The sequence below is a fragment of the Megascapheus bottae genome, chromosome 28 (genome assembly GCF_031878675.1).
Source record: "Megascapheus bottae isolate mThoBot1 chromosome 28, mThoBot2.hap1, whole genome shotgun sequence".
NCBI lineage: Eukaryota > Metazoa > Chordata > Mammalia > Rodentia > Geomyidae > Megascapheus > Megascapheus bottae.
In genome coordinates this window covers 12,132,295-12,150,568 of record NC_143536.1, presented here as the reverse complement: position 1 = coordinate 12,150,568, position 18,274 = coordinate 12,132,295, and the positions used below count along the sequence as shown (strand labels likewise).

The 18,274-nt window shown below is 44.7% G+C and overlaps 1 protein-coding gene across 1 annotated transcript in view; it reads left to right on the top strand.

The window, feature by feature from the left end:
* Thoc5 (THO complex subunit 5) overlaps window positions 1–18,274 on the top strand; it is a 33,607-nt gene that overhangs the window by 6,376 nt on the left and 8,957 nt on the right. The window contains 11 exon segments of the mRNA XM_090320428.1: window positions 1,837–1,983; window positions 3,241–3,355; window positions 7,944–8,076; window positions 11,145–11,222; window positions 12,173–12,213; window positions 12,444–12,543; window positions 13,225–13,333; window positions 16,140–16,165; window positions 16,168–16,240; window positions 17,445–17,541; window positions 18,093–18,207. Of these exon segments, the coding sequence (XP_090176554.1) occupies window positions 1,837–1,983; window positions 3,241–3,355; window positions 7,944–8,076; window positions 11,145–11,222; window positions 12,173–12,213; window positions 12,444–12,543; window positions 13,225–13,333; window positions 16,140–16,165; window positions 16,168–16,240; window positions 17,445–17,541; window positions 18,093–18,207 (1,034 nt within the window).

Below are 18,274 nucleotides of genomic sequence, written 5' to 3'. Positions count from 1 at the left end.
GAGAACTACAAGCAGTAGTTTCAAGCTACACAGAGAGCCACAAAAGTCTCTCTGGGCCCTTTGTGTTTTAAACTCTGCACTTGGTAAAAAGCAGTTCTTGATCTTTAGGGGCCTTTTGGTTACCAGTTTGATTCCCTGCTCACTGAATGTGGGAGCAGCAGTTCACCTCCTGTTCCTCTGTCCCTTCCTCCCTTCCTCCCTCCTTTCAGTTCATTTAATATGCCAGCACCAAGGCTTGAACTCAGGGCTTTGTTTTCTCTCCCCCCCCCTCTCTTTTCTCTCCCTATTGTGGGGCTTGAACTCAGGGCCTAGACACTGTTCCTGAGCTTTTTTACTCAAGGTTAATACTGCACCACTTTGAGCCACCACTACACTTCTGGTTTTCTGGTGGCAAATGAAAGTTGAGTCTCATGGACTTTCCTTCCCAGGCTGACTTTGTCATGATCCTCAGATCTCAGCCTCCTGAGTAGCTGGAATTACAGGCAAAAGTTATGCGCCAAAAGTGCTCAGTGAGATTCTCTTATTTTATGTATCTTTTATGTGTTACATACAACTATAAAAATTCAAAGTAGCAATTAGAGGGTTTTTTTTGTCCTTTTGTCATGGGGCTTAAACTTGGGGCTTGGGTGCTCTCTCTGGGCTTTTTTGATCAAGGCTGGCACTTTACCACTTTGAGCCACAGCACCACTTGTGGTTTTCTGGTGGTTATTGGAGAAAAGAATCTTACGGACATTCCTGCTTTGGCTGGCTTCAAACTGCGATCCTCAGGTCTCAGCATCTTGAGTAGCTAGGATTACATGTGTGAGCCACTGGTGCCCAGCAACAATTACAGTTTTTCACATCTAGTTGTCTTAAGCTTATATAGGTAGCTGTTTTCAATTTTGATGGAACTCTTTTTTGTTTTTTTTATCTTCAGGGGTTTGAACTGAGGACCTCACACTTAATAGGAAGGCCTTCTGCCACTTGAGCCTGGTGCCGGATCTTACATTTACTCCTGTTCAGTGGCATATCTTAGTTTCTGCTTGACAGTTAGACCTAGATTGTAGTGCCTTTTTTTGTTTTTGGTCCTGGTCCTGAACTCAGGGCCTGGACACTGCCCCTGGGCCTCTCTCTCTGCTCAAAACTAGAGCTCTACCACTTGAGCCACAACGCCACTTCCAGCCTTTTCTGTTTATGTGGTACTGAGTAATGGAACCCAGAGCTTCATGCATGTTAGACAAGCACTCTACCACTAAGCCACATTCCCAGCTCCCCCCACCGCCTTTTTTTTTCTGTTGGATGTGGGACTTAAACTGAGTGCCTGGGTGCTGCCCCTGAGCTCTTTTTCTCAAGGCTAGCACTCTACCATTTGAGCCACAGCACCACTTCTAGCTTTTGGAGACTTTATTGGCGAGTTGTTTATTGGAGATAGGAATCTCATGGACTTTTCTGCCCTGGCTGGCTTTGGACTACAATTCTCAGATCTCAGTCTCCTTAGTAGCTAGGATTATAGGCATGCATCACCAGCACCTGGGTAGTTCTAGGCTTTTATTTGTATGTTTTAGCTGCTGGTACCCAGGCTTGGCTGAGCGACATTTGTAATTCAGTAAGTATCCTTTCCAGTCTCGATCTAATTCATGGATTTTAAAGGTTGAAGAGCATAGACAGGGATCTGTCTTGTAACACATCATTGACAACTGCCCTTCATATAGGATCATCTGCTCAGGGACATTGCTGAGATTGGATTCGGGATTCTTGAATAGTTGTAGGCCAGGACTGAGTGGACAGAGATGGGCAACTGTATACCTGAGTGAACCAGGCTGGAGAACAGCGGCTTGATGTCGTTTTTACTGCTAGGTCTAAGCACGAAGAAATCGATCTTGTCACTTTAGAGGAATTTTATGAAGAGGCTCCACCAGACATCAGCAAGGTTGAAGTCACCACAGGAGACCCTCACCAGCAGACCCTGGCACGTCTGGATTGGGAATTGGAGCAGCGGAAAAGGTAGTGCTTCTTCCTTCATGACCCTGACTGGGGCAGATGACTGATCACCAGACCCAGCAGAATGGTCTCCAAGACCAATCTTATTTCTGATTAGTCCATACTGTGTAATTTAAATTTGATCAACCTCATCCTAGATGGGCTTGACATTGCTTAAATGCTTTATTTATTTATCTTTGTTAGTTGTGGGGCTTGGACTTTGGGCTGTTCAGCTCAAGGCAAGTGCAGTTTTCTAGTGGTTAATTGGAGGCAAAAATCTCATGTACTTTCGTGCCCGGGCTGGCTTTTGAACCATGATCCTCAGATCTCAGCCTCCTGAGTAGCTAGGATTATAGGCATGAGCCACCAGTGCCTGGCTGTTTTTTAAGACTTGGAGATATATATGTGTATATCTATCTATCTATCTATCTATCTATCTATCTATATATATATATATATATATATCTTTTTTTGGTGCCTTTTTTAGTACTGGAACTCAGGGCCAGGGCACTCTCCCTTAGCTTTTTAATCAAGGGTAGAACTCTACTGCTTGAGGCACTACTCCACTTTTGGCTTTTTGGTGGTTAATTAGAGATTAAAGTCTCATGAACTTTCTTGCCAGAGCTGGCTTCAAACCACACTCTTCAGGTCTCAGCCTCCTGAGTAGTTATGATTGTAGGTATAAGCTACCAATACCAGCACTTATTCTTTTTTCTGTTACAAAAGATATCTGTGCCTCTAGGCCTGTGTTGCTTTAGTGAGCATTGTATCTGTTTTTTAGGACTCTATGCTTGTGTTTTAGAGAGTAGGGCTAGTATGTCACTCCCCAACCAGTGGATTGCTTAGGCTGTACTCAGGCCGAGCCGTGAGTGCTTCATTCCATTGGTACAGATCTGGAATCCATTCCCATCTTCCCCACTCAGGCAGTCTGTGGGCCTCTTTTGGGTCATGTAGCTGCCTCTCAGGCAAGGAATGAAGCAAAAGATGGTACAACACTGTTCTCCAGTGGGCATGTGCAAGAGAAACAGGCATGCATTCATGTGGGCTTGCTTCTGACTCTGCAGGTCACATATGTTTTTGAGCCTTAGTTTTCTTCTTCAGGGATAAGGAAAGTCCTGTCTTCCAGAGTAATTACGGTGTTAATGCTTTCATTAAGCTCCTTAAAGGGTAATGCTGGCAGACATTAGAATTAATAACCATAATTGTACTGTAAGATGAGTCTGACAGTGAACAGGTATGTTGAGTTGATGTGAGTGACTGTGCTCTGTCTGCCCCTTTCAGGCTGGCAGAGAAGTACCGAGAGTGCCTGTCCAGCAAGGAGAAGATCCTGAAGGAGATAGAGGTGAAGAAGGAGTACCTGAGCAGCCTCCAGCCTCGCCTCAACAGCATCATGCAGGTAGGTAGCTGAGCTCAGCCTGTCGGCCCTTTGCTTTGCTTCTGCCAACCAGAGGTGGCTGAAGCCACATCATTCATTCGACCTTGCTGATCAGGTTACTGCAGTCCCGCTCAGCTGCCCCTGTGAGCTTGTGTTCTAAGGTAAAGAAGTGATGACCAGAGTGGAATAAAAATGCAAGACCCTGAGTTGAAATTCCAGTACTGGCACACAAAAAAAGTGTTGGCCAGGGGCCAGGAGTTTGACCAGTGGTAGAGTGCTTGCCTAGCATGCACGAAGATCCGGGTTCTATTCCTCAGTACCACATACATAGAAAAAAGCCAGAAATAGTGCTGAGGCTCAAGTGGCAGAGTCCTAACCTTGAGAAAGTCCAAGGACAGTGCTATGCACTTTGCTTTTAAAAATCCAGTCTCCCCTGTCTAAAACACTTTCTCAGATTGTGTAAGTTCACTTTCCCCTGCATAGTCCCCACCAGCCACCTATAGCTTCCTGTGGACATTTCCTAGGTCCTCCAACACCTCAGGGGCCAGACTGCTCAACAGATCAAGTTCCAAAAAGAACTGGACTCATTCCAGAGCCTTAGTAGGAAAAGCTCTAATTTCTCCAATAAAATAAATGTATATAGGTCTGATTTTTTTTCTTTCTGAAGCCAGATTTGATTTGATCTAAATCATTATAGTTTTATGAAGCAGAGTACATATAGTACATGGCTAAATGGAGGAACTTTGTAAAAGGAGCCTAGAATGAGTCTAGGCTCTTTTTTTTCTTTCCAGTCCTGGGGTTGAACTCAGGGCCTGAGCACTGTCCTTGGGCTTTTTCAAGGCTAGTGCTCTACCACTTGTGCCATAGCACCTCTTGCGGCTTTTTCTGTGTATGTGGTACTGAGGAATCGAACCCATGGCTTCATGTATGCTAGGCAAGCACTCTACCACTAGGCCATGCTCCCAGCCCCTCTTAAGCTCATTTTTATAGGATTTGGCAAGGTCTGCACTTTTTCCCTTTTTTGTTTTTGGTTGGTCCTAGGGCTTGAACTCTAGGCCTGGCCACTGTCCCTGAGCTCTTTTTTGCTCAAGGCTAGCACTCTACCATGTTGAGCCACAGTGCTACTTATGGTTATTTGGTGATTAATTGGAGATAAGAGTTTCTTGGACTTGAGCCAGGACTTTGGCCTAGTGGTAGAGTGCTTGCCTAGCACGCATGAAGTCCTGGGTTCCATTCCTCAGTTCCACATACATAGAAAAAAAATCAGAAGTGGTGCTATGGCTCAAATGGTAGAGCTTTATTCTTGAGAAAGCCCAAAGACAGTTCTCAGGCTCTGGGTTCAATGCCTAGGACTGGCAAAAAAAAAAAAAAAGAAGAGTTTCAGGGACTTTCTAGCTCTAGTCTGGCTTTGAACAGTGATCCTCAGATCTCAGCTTCCCGAGTAGCTAGGATAATAGGCTTATGCGACCAGCACCCAGTATACTTTCTTCCTTTGACTCTAGGCAAAGAATTGTTAAAAATAATCTTTTGTGGGGCTGGGAGTTTGGCCTAGTGGCAGAGTGCTTGCCTAGCATGCACAAAGCTCTGAGTTGGATTCCTCAGTACCACATACATAGAAAAAGCCGGAAGTAGTGCAGTGGCTCAAGCAGTACAGCTCTAGCCTTGAGGAAAAGCCCAAGGACAGTAGTGCTAGGGCCCTGAGCTTGAGACTTGGGACTGGCCAGAAAAAATAAAATAAAATAAAAAATAAAAATCTTTTGTGTACTGGTGCCGGGAGTTTGGCCTAGTGGTTAAAATGCTTGCCTAGCATGCATGAAGACCCGGGTTCGATTCCTCGGTACCACCTACATAGAAAAAAGCCGGAAGTGGTGCTGAGGCTCAAGTGGTAGAGCTCTAGCCTTGAGAAAGTCCAAGGACAGTGCTCAGGCCCTGAGCTCAAGCCCAGGACTGGCAAAAAAAAAAAAATCTTTTGTGTACTATATTGATGACTTATGCCTGTAATCCTAGCTACTCTGGAAGCTGAGGTCTGAGGATTGTAATTGATAGCCAGACAGTGAGATTGTGAGATTCTTATATACTATTAATCACCAAAGAAACCAGAAGTGGAGTTGTGGCCCAAGTGGCAGAGTAACAGCCTTGAGTAAAAAAGCTCGGGGACAATGCCTGGACCCTGAGTTCAAACCCCAGTATTGGTACATAAAAAAAAACTTCTGTGGTATTTCATAATAGAAGAAAAAGAAGAATGCAAACTAACAATTTTGATTTTACTTAACACTCTTAAATTCTCTATATGGGTAAACTTTCTCCTGGTTACTAGAACTCTATAAATGTCCCTAAATAGAATATAGGTTAAGTAGATTTTTGTGTAGTGCAGCCTTACAGCTAATGTCCCATACCACTAACAGAATATTGGACAGAAAAAAGTCTATTACAGTATTAAATTAAAAATGCAATTTGTAGAACATATAGCATGATTTTATTCATATAATGTGGTCTGAAAAGTATGTGTATGGATATATGTATATACTTAGCTGTGTACAGCAAACCATTAACAGTTACTTTTGGGGTCTGTAAACTGGTAAATTTGTAAGGTTTAGCCTTACAAATGTGAGTACAACTCTGATATAGAATACATATATGATTTTAAAATAGACAGATATGGGAGTACATACCTATAGTTTCAGCTATAGGAAGCTGAAGTAGGGAGAAATTGCTTGAGCCAGGGTTTCCAGACCAGCCTCTTGCTACAGCCCCCCTTGAAAGAATGAGCAAATAATTGAATAATTAAATCAAAAGACAAAAAAACCTGGTTAAGGGTGCAGCTCAGTGGTGGAGGGTACGCTTAGTATGAATAAGGCACTAGGTTCATTCTCTAGCACCAAAAGAAATAATAATTTTACATACAGAAAAGTCTATACCTCCTCAGTATACAGATAAGTTCAATGAGTAACCGCATTTTTGTAATCATCCAAAAGAAGGAACATTGCCACTCAGGTGGCTGGTGACTCACACCTGTAATCCTAGCTTCTCAGGAGACAGAGACCTGCGGATCACAGTTCAAAGCCAGCCTGGGCAGAAAAGGCTGTGAGGCTCATTATCTCCAATTAACCACCAGGGGCAATGCCCAAACCCTGAATTCAAGCCCCAGGACTGACAATAACAACAACAAAAGAAATTTTTCTAGAAAAAGTTTCTGCTTCTATGTACTATCTCCCCAATCCCTCAGTAACCATTATCTTAGCTCTAAATCTTCTGTTGCTTTTGTCTATTCTGAAGTTGTTTCTAATAGAATCCTCTCTACTCTTTTGTGTCTGGCTTTTGCACCATGGTGAGACCCAGTTCACTGATTTCTCTTGACTTCAGTTGTTACCAGTTTGGAGGGCTTACAGCAGTGGTGCTGTGATTATTCCTTCACATTCTGTTATATATACCCAGGGGAGATGGGAAGCTGTGGGGGTCATGTACACTATACCAATATGGAAATTCCCACAGTGTCTTGGGAAACGTCTTTGATCCACATACCTGACAGTACTTGGTACTATTGCTTTCCATAATTTTAGTTGTTCTGGGATATATTTCATTCTGCTTGTCATTCTGTAATTTTCATTTCCCTGGACACTAATGTTGTTGAATATAGCTTTTTTTTTTTTTTTTTAATTTGTGGTGCTGGGAATAGAAGCCAGGGCCAGGAAAATGTTCTACCACTAAACCACAACCCATTCCTTTAATGTTTTCTTAATACTATTGGAAAAATAGTATCTTTTTATAATTTCATATTCTCTTTTTTTCTTTTTTCCCCAGTTTTGGAGCTAAAACTCAGGGCCTGGTCACTGTGCTTGGGCTTTCTCAAGACTGAGCCACAGCACCACTTTCTGCTTTTTTCTGCGTATGTGGTACTGAGGAATGAAACCCAGGGCTTTATGCATGCTAGACAAACACTCTACCATTAGGCCATGTACCTGGCCCCTCTTTTTTTTTCTTTTTTTTGGTTGAACATAGGCTTGAACTCAGTGCCTGGGTGCTGTCTCTGAGCTTTTTTGCTTGAGGCTAGCACTCTGCCACTTTGTAGCACAGCTCCACTTCCAGTTTTTTGGTTACTTGGAGATAAGAGTCTCATGGACTTTCCTGCCCAAAATGGCTTTCCTCAGATCTGTCTCCTGAGTAGCTAGAAATATAGATGTGAGCTATCAGCACCTGGCTTCATATCCATAGTCTTCATTGCTGGTAAGAAGAAATGCAGTTGGTTTGTTGTTGTTATTGTTGTTTTTTTGTCAGGAGACAGTGTCTCACTACATATCCCAGGCTGGCTTTGAATTTGAGATCCTCCTGCTTAGTTGCCAAGATGTTTGGGTGACAAGTTTAATATGACAAGCATAACTCACCATGCCTAACTACATTTTTTCTGTTGACCTTTTGTCTGCTGATGTATTCTATTAGTTTTTTTTTTATCATATATGTCTTTTGTAAATAAAACTATATAGTTACAGAGCAATTGCTGTGTGTGTGTGTGTGTGTGTGTGTGTGTGTGTGTGTGTGTGTATCTGCTCTGTATATAGCCAGAGGAGCAGTGGTGGGACTAAAAAAAAGGATATCCTTTTTGTCCCCATAGGCTTCCCTCCCAGTGCAGGAGTACCTATTCATGCCTTTTGACCAGGCTCACAAGCAATATGAGACTGCCAGGCACCTGCCACCACCTCTCTACGTGCTCTTTGTCCAGGCCACTGCTTATGGGCAGGCCTGTGGTGAGTAATGAACTGAACTGTGAGGGGGCTATGGGAACAGTAGTCATGGCCAGTGAACTTTATAGAAGCTCTACCTGCCCAGAAGCTTTCAGGTAACATATGCTGCCTCCCTCGCTGCCTCACCCTGCATGGCTGCTTCCAGCTGGCTTGCCTAAGGCTAGACTAACCTGATGAGCATTCAGTATGAATGGCTTTGAAGGGCTGGCTAGCCCTTGTGTGTAGTGCCCAAGGAGCCTGTCCAGGCTCTTGGGTACTTACTCACATGGATTAGTATCTGTCTCTTGTTCTGCTTTGTGAAGCATGGTTAGCAGGAAGCAGGGAGCACAGGTCCCAGCCAACTCTCCCAGGCTTTAAGGACATATTTCAGGACATGAGACAGATCTTACTTGCTAAGAAGTTTTGTCCTCAGGCTTAAGGCCACAGTCTGAGACTCTGCTAAGGGTTGGATAGAGCTTTTGCTCTTGCCCTAATGCAGCTTTCTCTGGCTCTAGACTTGACATAGGTTGCACCAGCGTGTGTCCCTCCTCCCAGCCATGAGACAAACACATTACTATCTCTCTTCTTATCTTCCTGGCTTGTCTTGTCTCCCACTCCTTTATTCTCCCTCCTGTTTCCATCATCAGCTCATATGAAATCTTCCTCTCAGCCCCCTAGACAGGGTGAGTAATTTTCTTTTATGTGTGTATGCTTAAAATTCAGCTGTTTCCCCTCCCATTTTCCTGTAGAATTCAAGACTAAATAACAGAAAGAAATGGTTTAGGGCTAGAAAATGGGGCTTTAGGATAGAGCACATGCCAGACAAGCTCAAGACCCTGGCTTCAATCCCCAACTGGGAAGATATAACCAGACATTTTCCACTGCTGGTTTGGAGGTGATATTGATGGTTTGAGTATGGTTGGTGGATGTAAGGCAGCAGTCTGCTATTGCTTTCTCTTCTTGATACAGCCAGGCAAGTAGGGTTAGGCTTCTGTGGCTCTTTGTACCCTTGAGAATCAAGTAGGGGTTTGGGGTGTAGGCCAGGCCCTGGATTTGGTCTTTAGCACCACAGGTTAAAAAAAAAAAAATTAAGTCCTGGGGCTTAAACTCAGGGCCTGGGCACTGTCCTTGAGCACTTTTTTTTGCTTAAGGCTCACATTCTGCCACTTGAACTACAGTACCACTTCCAGCTTTTTCTTTGTTTGTGGTACCAAGGTTGCATGTGGTATGTGATATGAGGGCTTCATGCATGCTAAGCAAGCACTCTACCACTAGGCAGAAAAATGCAGAGTATGGATGCCTATTGGATCTCACAGCCCTGAGCCCTCAGAGTTCCATGAAGGGGAATCAGCAAGTCACTTCAAGATAGCAGGCCATGTGTATAGAACAGGATGTTAGTTGTCTCCATGCTAGAGAGGCCAAGCTCAACTTGAATAGATGTGATCTTGATTCCTGGTTATCTGTTTGCTGGCTATGGTTTCTAGTTTCTATGAGCCTTAAGTTTCTCATCTCTAATGACTATAATGAAGTTTTTAGTGAGTTTCAAGTCGCTTCTTTTTGTTGTTGTTTTTGGTTCTGGGGCTTGAGCTGAGGCCCTGGGCATTGTCTCTGAGCCTCTTTGTGCTCAAGGCTAGTACCTTACCACTTGAGCCACAGCAACACTTCCCAACTTTTTCTGAGACTATTGGAGATAAAAGTCTCGCTAGGGTTTTTCTGCCTGGTCTGGATTCATACCTCAGTATGAATCATATGAGCACCTGGCTTAAAGCCATTTCTTCCCATCTGCTGCCCACCTGCCTATCTGCCTATCTGTGTGTCTATCTATCTATCCATCTACAGTTAATGCTTCAAAAAATAAAATTGATAAGAATTTCATTCATCCTGTTTTCAAATCCCGGTATATTTAAAGGGAAATAATATTTTTAAGTTGCACGTGATTAAAATTTATTTCTAACAAAGCCTAAAACAAATAGCTATGATTAAAATTACAAACATTAGTACAATCAGTTCCTACCACTCAGCATGGCAGCTATTTGCCAATTCCCATTTCATGGACGTGGAGACTGAAAGTAGAACAGTAGCCAGGCATGGGAGGCTGAGGATCAAGCTTCAAAGCCAGCCAGGGCACTACAAAGCCGAGAGACTCTTATCACCAATGAATCACTAGAAAATGGGAAATGGGGCTTGGCTGAAAGGTAGGGTTATTGCCTTGAGCTGAGGAGCTTAGGGACAACACCCAGGCCCAGGGTAGGGGTAGGGCAGTAGCCTTGAGCTGAAAAGCTCAGGGACAGCGCCCAAGCCAAGTTCAAGTCCCATAACCCCCTTGCCCTCCCCCCCCCCAAAAAAAAAGAAAAACAAAGTAGGACAGTGACCTTATTTTCTAGGTCATATTTCAGGAGTTGGTGAGGTGTAGGGCCTCAGGCCTTGGACTGGACTTGAGTGTCTATGCTCCTACCACCTTTGCCACTTAGTTAAGTGTGATGGTGCCAGCCAGGTGCTTGGTGTAGGGTAGAACTGTAAGCTCCAGGTATGGATAGATGTAGGCTTCTGGGTGAGAACTTCTAAGACAGTTGTCCAAAGAATTCTGTGGGCCTGTGGGCCCAGGGCTTGACTTTCTGTGTTGTGCTGTGTACCTGAAAAGAGAGACAGTCAATGCTGGGTACTGGTGGCTCAACACCTGTAGCCCCAGCTATTCAGGAAGCTGAGATCTAAGGACTGAGGTTTGAAGCCAACTTAGGCAGAAAAATGCCTGGGTAGAAACTTTCCCAAGACTCCTATCTCCTTAACTAGCAAAAAGCCAGAAGTAGAGTTATGGATAAAGTAGTAAAACACCAGCCTTAAGCAAAAAATGCAAATGAGAGTGTAAAGCCCTTACAGAGAAAGAATGAGGAGGGGGATGGCAGGGGGGTGGAGAACCTTGGTCTCGATGCAGGGATGCTTCTTTGGGAATGTGTGCTCTGGTTGTTCTCAGAGAATGATGGCAAAGAATTAAGTTTCCTACCAGGAGCTGGGGAAGAAAGTGGAAGAAACTCAGCCTCTAGCTTACATTGCTGCATCTCTCAGCCCCCTCCTCCACTTCTTCTTGCCCCTAGATAAAACCTTGTCTGTGGCAATCGAAGGCAGTGTGGATGAAGCCAAAGCTCTGTTCAAGTCCTCTGAGGACTCCCAAGGTAACATGGTGGTTGGGGTGTCTCCCCAGGAACACCAGGTCACCTCCAAGACCAGTGGTCCTTAGCTCGTTAGCTGGACTGCTTCAGTAGACCAGGAAGCCTGACATTCAGGTCAGTGTTTGGAACAGATAGGAGAAAACTTAGATCCTGGAATCAGAAAGCGCTTTGTTTGAATTATAATCCTGCAGTTCACAACTCATTGTAAAAAAGTGGTTGGCGATTCCTCGTACAGAGTCATTGTATAGATAGCAATCCTCTGCTTATGCAATGGCTGTTATTGTTGTTATTTATATTACTTTGACTACTGCACCAGCAAGGGAGAGGCTTGTGCCCATAGAAATGACATCAGAACCAGGTGCTAGTGACTTAACACCTGTAATCCTAGCTCCCTAGAAGGCTGAGATCTGAAGATTATGGTTTGAAGCCAGCCCAGGTAAGAAAGTCCATGAGACCCTTATCTCTAGTTAACCACCAAAAAGCTAGAAGCAGAGCCATGGCTCAAGTGATAGAATGCTAGCCTTGAGCAAAGAAAGAGGAAGGAAGGAAGGAAGGAAGGAAGGAAGGAAGGAAGGAAGGAAGGAAGGAAGGAAGGAAGGACGGAAGGAAGGAAGGAAGGAAGGAAATCAAATCTTTAAAAAACCAACAGTAAAGCCAGTGCAGTGGCTCACGCCTGTAATCCTAGCCACTCGGAAGGCTGAGATCTGAGGATTGCAGTTCAAAGCCAGCTCGGGCACTAAAGTACTAAAGTCCCTGAGACTCTTATCTCCAGGAAGTGGCAGTGGTGGAATTGAACTGTTTTTACTGAGTAAGCATCACAAAAGTAACTGATTTATTATAAAGCAGACCACATATAAAAGCAGGTGAGGCTCTTCTGTCCCTATGGGTGAGGGGCTTCAGGAGCATATGGAGTCCTCCCTCCCCCTCTCACCACGTTCTCTATATGGCTGCAGATGATGAGAGCGACTCAGATGCTGAGGAGGAACAGACCACGGTGAGTACTGTTCCGATAGGGGGCACCCTGCAGCTGTGCCAGGGCCTGCACATCTGCAGGTGGCACTTCTCTGGAAGTGGAAGAAAGGGATGCAGGAAGGGGAGCCCAGCAGCCGGAGTCATTAAGACAGCCAGTTGCCAGGCAGCAGTGCTGAGGCCCTGGCTTGAGGGAGCAGGAAGAGAACATTCATCTAACCAGGGCTTATATGCCTGGTCCTTTCCTTTGTCTAGAAACGCCGGCGACCCACACTGGGGGTTCAGCTGGATGACAAACGCAAGGAGATGCTGAAGAGACACCCGCTGTCCGTCCTGCTTGACCTGAAGTGCAAAGGTCTGTCTGTACTCCCTGTACCCTAAGGGATTCCACCTAGGAGTTTGGCCACTGTGGGTGCGGAGGGCCTTGAAAGCCAGAGACCTCTTTGTACCCCAAATTGTCTTAGTCTCTCAGTTCTCTATTTTTTCTTCTTTGTTTAATACAAAGTACTTTTTTTAAAGTCATAATAACCCTAACAAGAACACAGCAAAAATCCAAATACACAAAGGTAATGGGGTTTGGTCTGAGAGCTGTCCCTGAGCTCTTCAGCTCAAGGCTACCAACTTACCCTTAAGCCGAGCCCCACTTCCCATTTTCTAGATGTTAAGAAAAGATAAGAGTCTCAAGTCCTTTTGTGCCAGGGCTGACTTTGAACCTTGATCCTCAGATCTCAGCCTTCTGAATAGCTAGGATTACAGGTGTGAGCCACTTTGCCTGGCTTGTGAGACTGTTATCTCCAATTAATCACCAGTTAACCACCAGAAAATTGGAAGTGGTGCTATAGCTCTGTGGTTAGAGTGCTAGCCTTGAGCTGAAGAGCTCAGGGACAGTACCCAGACCCAGAGTTCAAGCCCCACAACCAACAAAACAAACAAACAAATCATAAAGACAACTCTTGAGTTTTATTTCTTTAGTAGTACTGACTGTTCTGGAGACATGAGTGACTGGTGAGTGACAATTTTCCTCCTTCCCCTCCAGATGACAGCATGCTTCACCTGACCTTCTACTATCTTATGAACCTCAACATTGTGACAGTGAAAGCCAGAGTAACAACTACCACGGAGCTGATCACACCCATCAGTGCAGGGTATGGGGCAGGTGTGGGGGTACACACAGGAGGGAGGCGGCAGTGAGAACCTGGGCTTGCTCTCTCTTCTGCCCTTGGAGAACATCTGCTGCCAGGCTTCCTGCTGTGGCTTTGTCCCCCCAACTTTATAGTTTCAGCACATCCCTGGGATTTTAAAAGCCCCCCCTCTAACTCATACTTGTAAAGCTTTCTTATTACACACCAGATGACAGAGTAACAACAGTAGGTGTTCAGATTGAGTGGCTAGGGCACAGCCACCAGATTCCAAAGCCACTGGAAAGCTTGTGAATGCAGAGATGAGAATTGGACCAAGTTGACAAATTTAGGCCACTCTTTTCTTTTTTTATCCCTAGGTTCTAGGTCTGAGTAGTGGTAGAAGGACTGTTGGGCATACAGTGGAAGGGTTTGCTGGTTTGTTGGTTTATTTTTATGGTACTGTGCAAGGCAACTACTCTACCACTTGTGACCTACCCCTGCCCTTTTGTTCCTTATTTTATTATTGAGATAGGCTCTCAGTGACTGGATTGGACTCAAAGCTCATGCCTCTATTCCTTGAGTAGCTGAGGTTATAGGCATATGTCACCATACCTGCCTTGGAGGTTTTGAGAAAAATAAGCGTGAGTATAGTAATTAAAGTCACAGTCTCTCCCAGAAGCCCCGGAGCAAAGCAATAATTATTCTGAAACCAGGGGTCAGAAGAAACAAGAATAGACAGGGGCTGAAGGTGAACTAACCTTCTCTTAATAGAGCCCCATCCATGTCTGTGGACTGGGAGTCTTCTCATTCCTTCCCATCTGCCTGATAAGAGGGCGTGTTCTGGTCTTAGACCCTGCACTTCAGGTCCACTGCAGCCTGTGCCAGGAGCTAACCAACTACCCAATGGCATGCTGGATGAAATTGACTGTGTTCCCAGCAGAGGGAGCCAGCAGCTTGCTTATCGGTGTCCAGTTACACTGCTTAGCTAGAGCTTCCATTTATGCTGGAGAGGTTAGAATATGTTGTCCCTATCCTTGTGTTGCTCATTTCTTAAGTGCCCAACCAGTTTGTATCAGGGTGGCTAGCCAGCTTTGTGACATGCTGCTCACATCCATTGTAATCGCCTCTCCCAAGGCACTTGTGAAGAGGTAGTAGGTTTATGCGTAGCATAGAAGAGGCACTTGGTAAATGATAGTTGCTTTATCATCAGCCATGCTTTTTTTTTTTCACCTGGAATCAAGCCCAGGACCTTGTGTATGCTCAGCAAGGGCTCTACCACTGAGCCACATTCTTTGCCTTCAGATGTAAATTTTTCCCCCCCAAATCTGGGACTTGTACTCGGGGTCAGGGAGCTTCCCCTGAGCTGCTTTTGCTCAAAGCTAGCACTCTCCTCTTGAGTTTTGATACTTTGTTATAGGTAAGAATCTCATGGACTTTCCTGCCCAGGCTGTGTTCAAACCACAATCCTCACATTTCTTAGTAGCTAGGATTATAGGCATGAGCCAGCACACACAACCTGTCTTATTTTGGCTAATTCTTCCTTTTATTTATTTATTTATTTATTTATTTTTTTGCCAGTCCTGGGCTTGAGCTCAGGGCCTGAGCACTGTCCTTGGACTTTCTCAAGGCTAGAGCTCTACCACTTGAGCCTCAGCACCACTTCCGGCTTTTTTTTCTATATATGTGGTACCAAGGAATCGAACCCGGGTCTTCATGCTTGCTAGGCAAGCACTTTAACCACTAGGCCAAACTCCTGGCCCCTAATTCTTCCTTTTAATATGAACAAGCAGGGACTGCATAGACACTGAGTAAAAAGCTGACAATCTGTTTTCTAGCCAGTTCTCCAGGTGAGGCAGTGAAGTGGGCATAGGAATCTCACTGAGACAGAACAAGTAGGAACCACAGTCGTCATTTCTTTGTGTCAAATTCCTGAAGGCATGCTGACACAAGAGTACTCTGAGTTTGCACAAGTGCTTCAGATACCATCCTTGGAGAACCTCTTATAACAAACTTACTGTACTAATCCCACCCCATCTCATCTGTTCTTGTCATGTTTAATCATAGGCTGTGAATTGCCATCCTATATGACTGTAATGGATGTCCTATATCTCTGCTCCATAGCCCTGGGCCATCTTGTCTCCAATGCATGTGATAATATCTCCTTAAGAGGGCTTTTCCCAGGACTTCATGCATGCTAGGCACACATTCTACCACTAAGCCACATTCCCAGCCCAAAGCCCTCCCCACCCTTTTTTTTTTAAATCATGAGATGTGATCAAAGTGAGATAGAACACCAACGTTGCCCCCACATTCTCTCTGGCTGGAAGGAAGCTGAGGAAAAGAAGGTAGTAGGGAATGAGTAACAGGTACAAAAATACAAGAGTCAGAACTTATCTTCTATGACACAAAAGGAGGTTCACAACAGTTCATTATATTTTATATAGAGAACCATAGGCGTCCACAGGTTCCCCATACCAACAAAAAAAAAAAAAAAAAAAAAAAAAAAGGAGAAATGTTTAAGGAGATAAAATGTTCAATACATTACCTGGATTAGATTAGTTATTTTAGGTACTGTTTCTGTTTGTTATGTTATGAGTCTTTTCTCCTAGAAGGTAACCTGTGGGATTTTAGGGGGCTTTGGGGTAGCCTATTAGCAGCTGAATCTGCTCTTATGCCATAAAGAGCATTCTAAACACACAGCAATTCCAGCCCGTAGGAAGTATCCATAAAGGATGGCATCATCAGTATGGGGTGGCATTGCCACCCCTAGTATCCACCTTGAGGCATGAGCTCAGCAGGCATTCTCATTGCAGCCTCTTCTCTCTTCCAGGGATTTGCTGTCTCCTGACTTGGTGCTGAGTGTTTATATCCTGGAGATCATGGAAAGAAAACTCCCAATCCAGCCAATCAGTATCAGTTTGATAAAGTCGGGTGAGTCAGCAGCCTCAGTTTCTCGGTGTGTCTAGTGGTTCAGGCTGAAGCTAGGGACCAGAGTCAGGAAGACAGTGGAGCTAGAAGGCACATTTGCCCTTTCTTGTTCAGAAGGCAAAGGGTGCCATGGAAGGGGGAAGAATCAAAGCTTGGGACCATGAATATGGGATGAAGCCTAGAGAGCTGGCTCAGTGGAAGGAGCCCTGTCCTCCATCCCCAGAACTATTAGGATTTTTTTTTTCCTTTTTTTTTTGCCAGTCCTGGGGCTTGAACTCAGGGCCTGAGCACCATCCTTGGGCTTTCTTCAAGGCCAGCGCTCTACCACTTCAGCCACAGCACCACTTCTGACTTTTTTCTGAGGAATCGAACCCCAAAGTGTCCTGTATGCTAGGCGAGCACTCCACCATTGGGCCAAACTCCCGGGAAGTGATACAATACATATATATATATATATATATATATATATAGCATTTAATTTCCTGAGGATTGATTTTTTTTTTTTTTTTGCCAGTCCTGGGCCTTGAACTCAGGGCCTGAGCACTGTCTTTGGACTTTCTCAAGGCTAGAGCTCTACCACTTGAGCCACAGCACCATTTCTGTTTTTTTTCTGTGTATGTGGTACCGAGGAATGGAACCTGGGTCTTCATGCATGATAGGCAAACACTCTACCACTGGGCCCTAACTCCTGGCCCCTTGAGGATTAATTTTCTATGTCTGTGGTACTGAGGGCTCGAGCCTGGTTCTTCATGCATGCTAGACAAGCACTCTACCAGTAGGCCAAACTCCTGGCTATTTTGTAAGTGTTTTATAAAAAGTTTTAGTTGAGGGGTAGAATGGTAGATTGCTTGCCTAGCATGCATGAAGTTCTGATTCCTCAGTACCACATAAACAGAAAAATCCAGAAGTGGCACTCAAGTGGTAGAGTGCTGGCCTTGATCCCAGAGAGGCTCAGGGACAGAGTCCAGCAATTAAAAAAAAAGTTTTAGTTGAGATTTGCATGTGAATTAAAAACTGCTAGGGGAAAAGAAAGGAATGAATAAGAGAGATGGTGTTTCCAGTGGGAGCTGATGAAGAGGGGGGACTTCTCAGGAAGCCTGGCTGTCAGTAAGCCGAGCCTGTAGGACTGACTGTACAGCATGAGAGGAGGGCTATATCTGGAACTAAAGCACAAGTGATTTATGAAGTTATTCTTGTCTTTTGACAGTATCCTGACTTTAAGAGACTATGTACTTGACCTAGGTCACCCCTATTTGTGGGTACAGAAACTCGGTGGCCTCCACTTCCCTAAAGAACAGCCCCAGGTTTGTACTAACCCTGTCTCCTTGATTAAATGGCTCCTTCTACTTCTGGATTAGATTCTAGAAGGGTCTCTGGTTGGGGCCTAACAGAATGTCTTCCCTTGGGACTGTGAACTATCTTCCATGTATCTACTACTCAGGACACTGAAGTATACTCAGCCTACACGGTTAAGGTATCTTTTGCTTTCTCCCTGAACATAGTAGTCTTATAGACCAAGGTAATTTGGTCCTTGCTGTAGTGCTGCATTCTTCCCTGAGTTCTGCTTCCCTCTGTCCTGTGTGTGATGATGCCAAAAACAAGGTCACAGGCAGAATCCCACAGGGCCACCAGATAGTTAGCAAAAGCCTGTCTTTTCTCTTGAGAACATAGCAGCTTGACTCATTGTAGTAGATTATATTGTAGTGGATAATTCTTGCTATTCCTACATTGTACCCACCTTGGGGTGTGAGTGTTGCAGCTGGTATAGACTGTCAAGGGAGTGGAGAAAGGGGGTGCTAGAGAAAGGGAAGGAAGGATGAGCTCTCAGGTGTGTCTCACTTTCTGTTCTTTGCAGCATACTGTGATCGCTGACCATTGGCAGAGTGCCAGCCACATGGAGACCACCATGAAACTGCTGAAAACCAGAGTACAGTCCCGCCTGGCCCTCCACAAGCAATTTGCTTCCCTGGGTAAGCTGATGCTGGGGCCTCATAGCTACACAGCAAGGGACAAAAACAATGGCCTTGTACTCAGGAC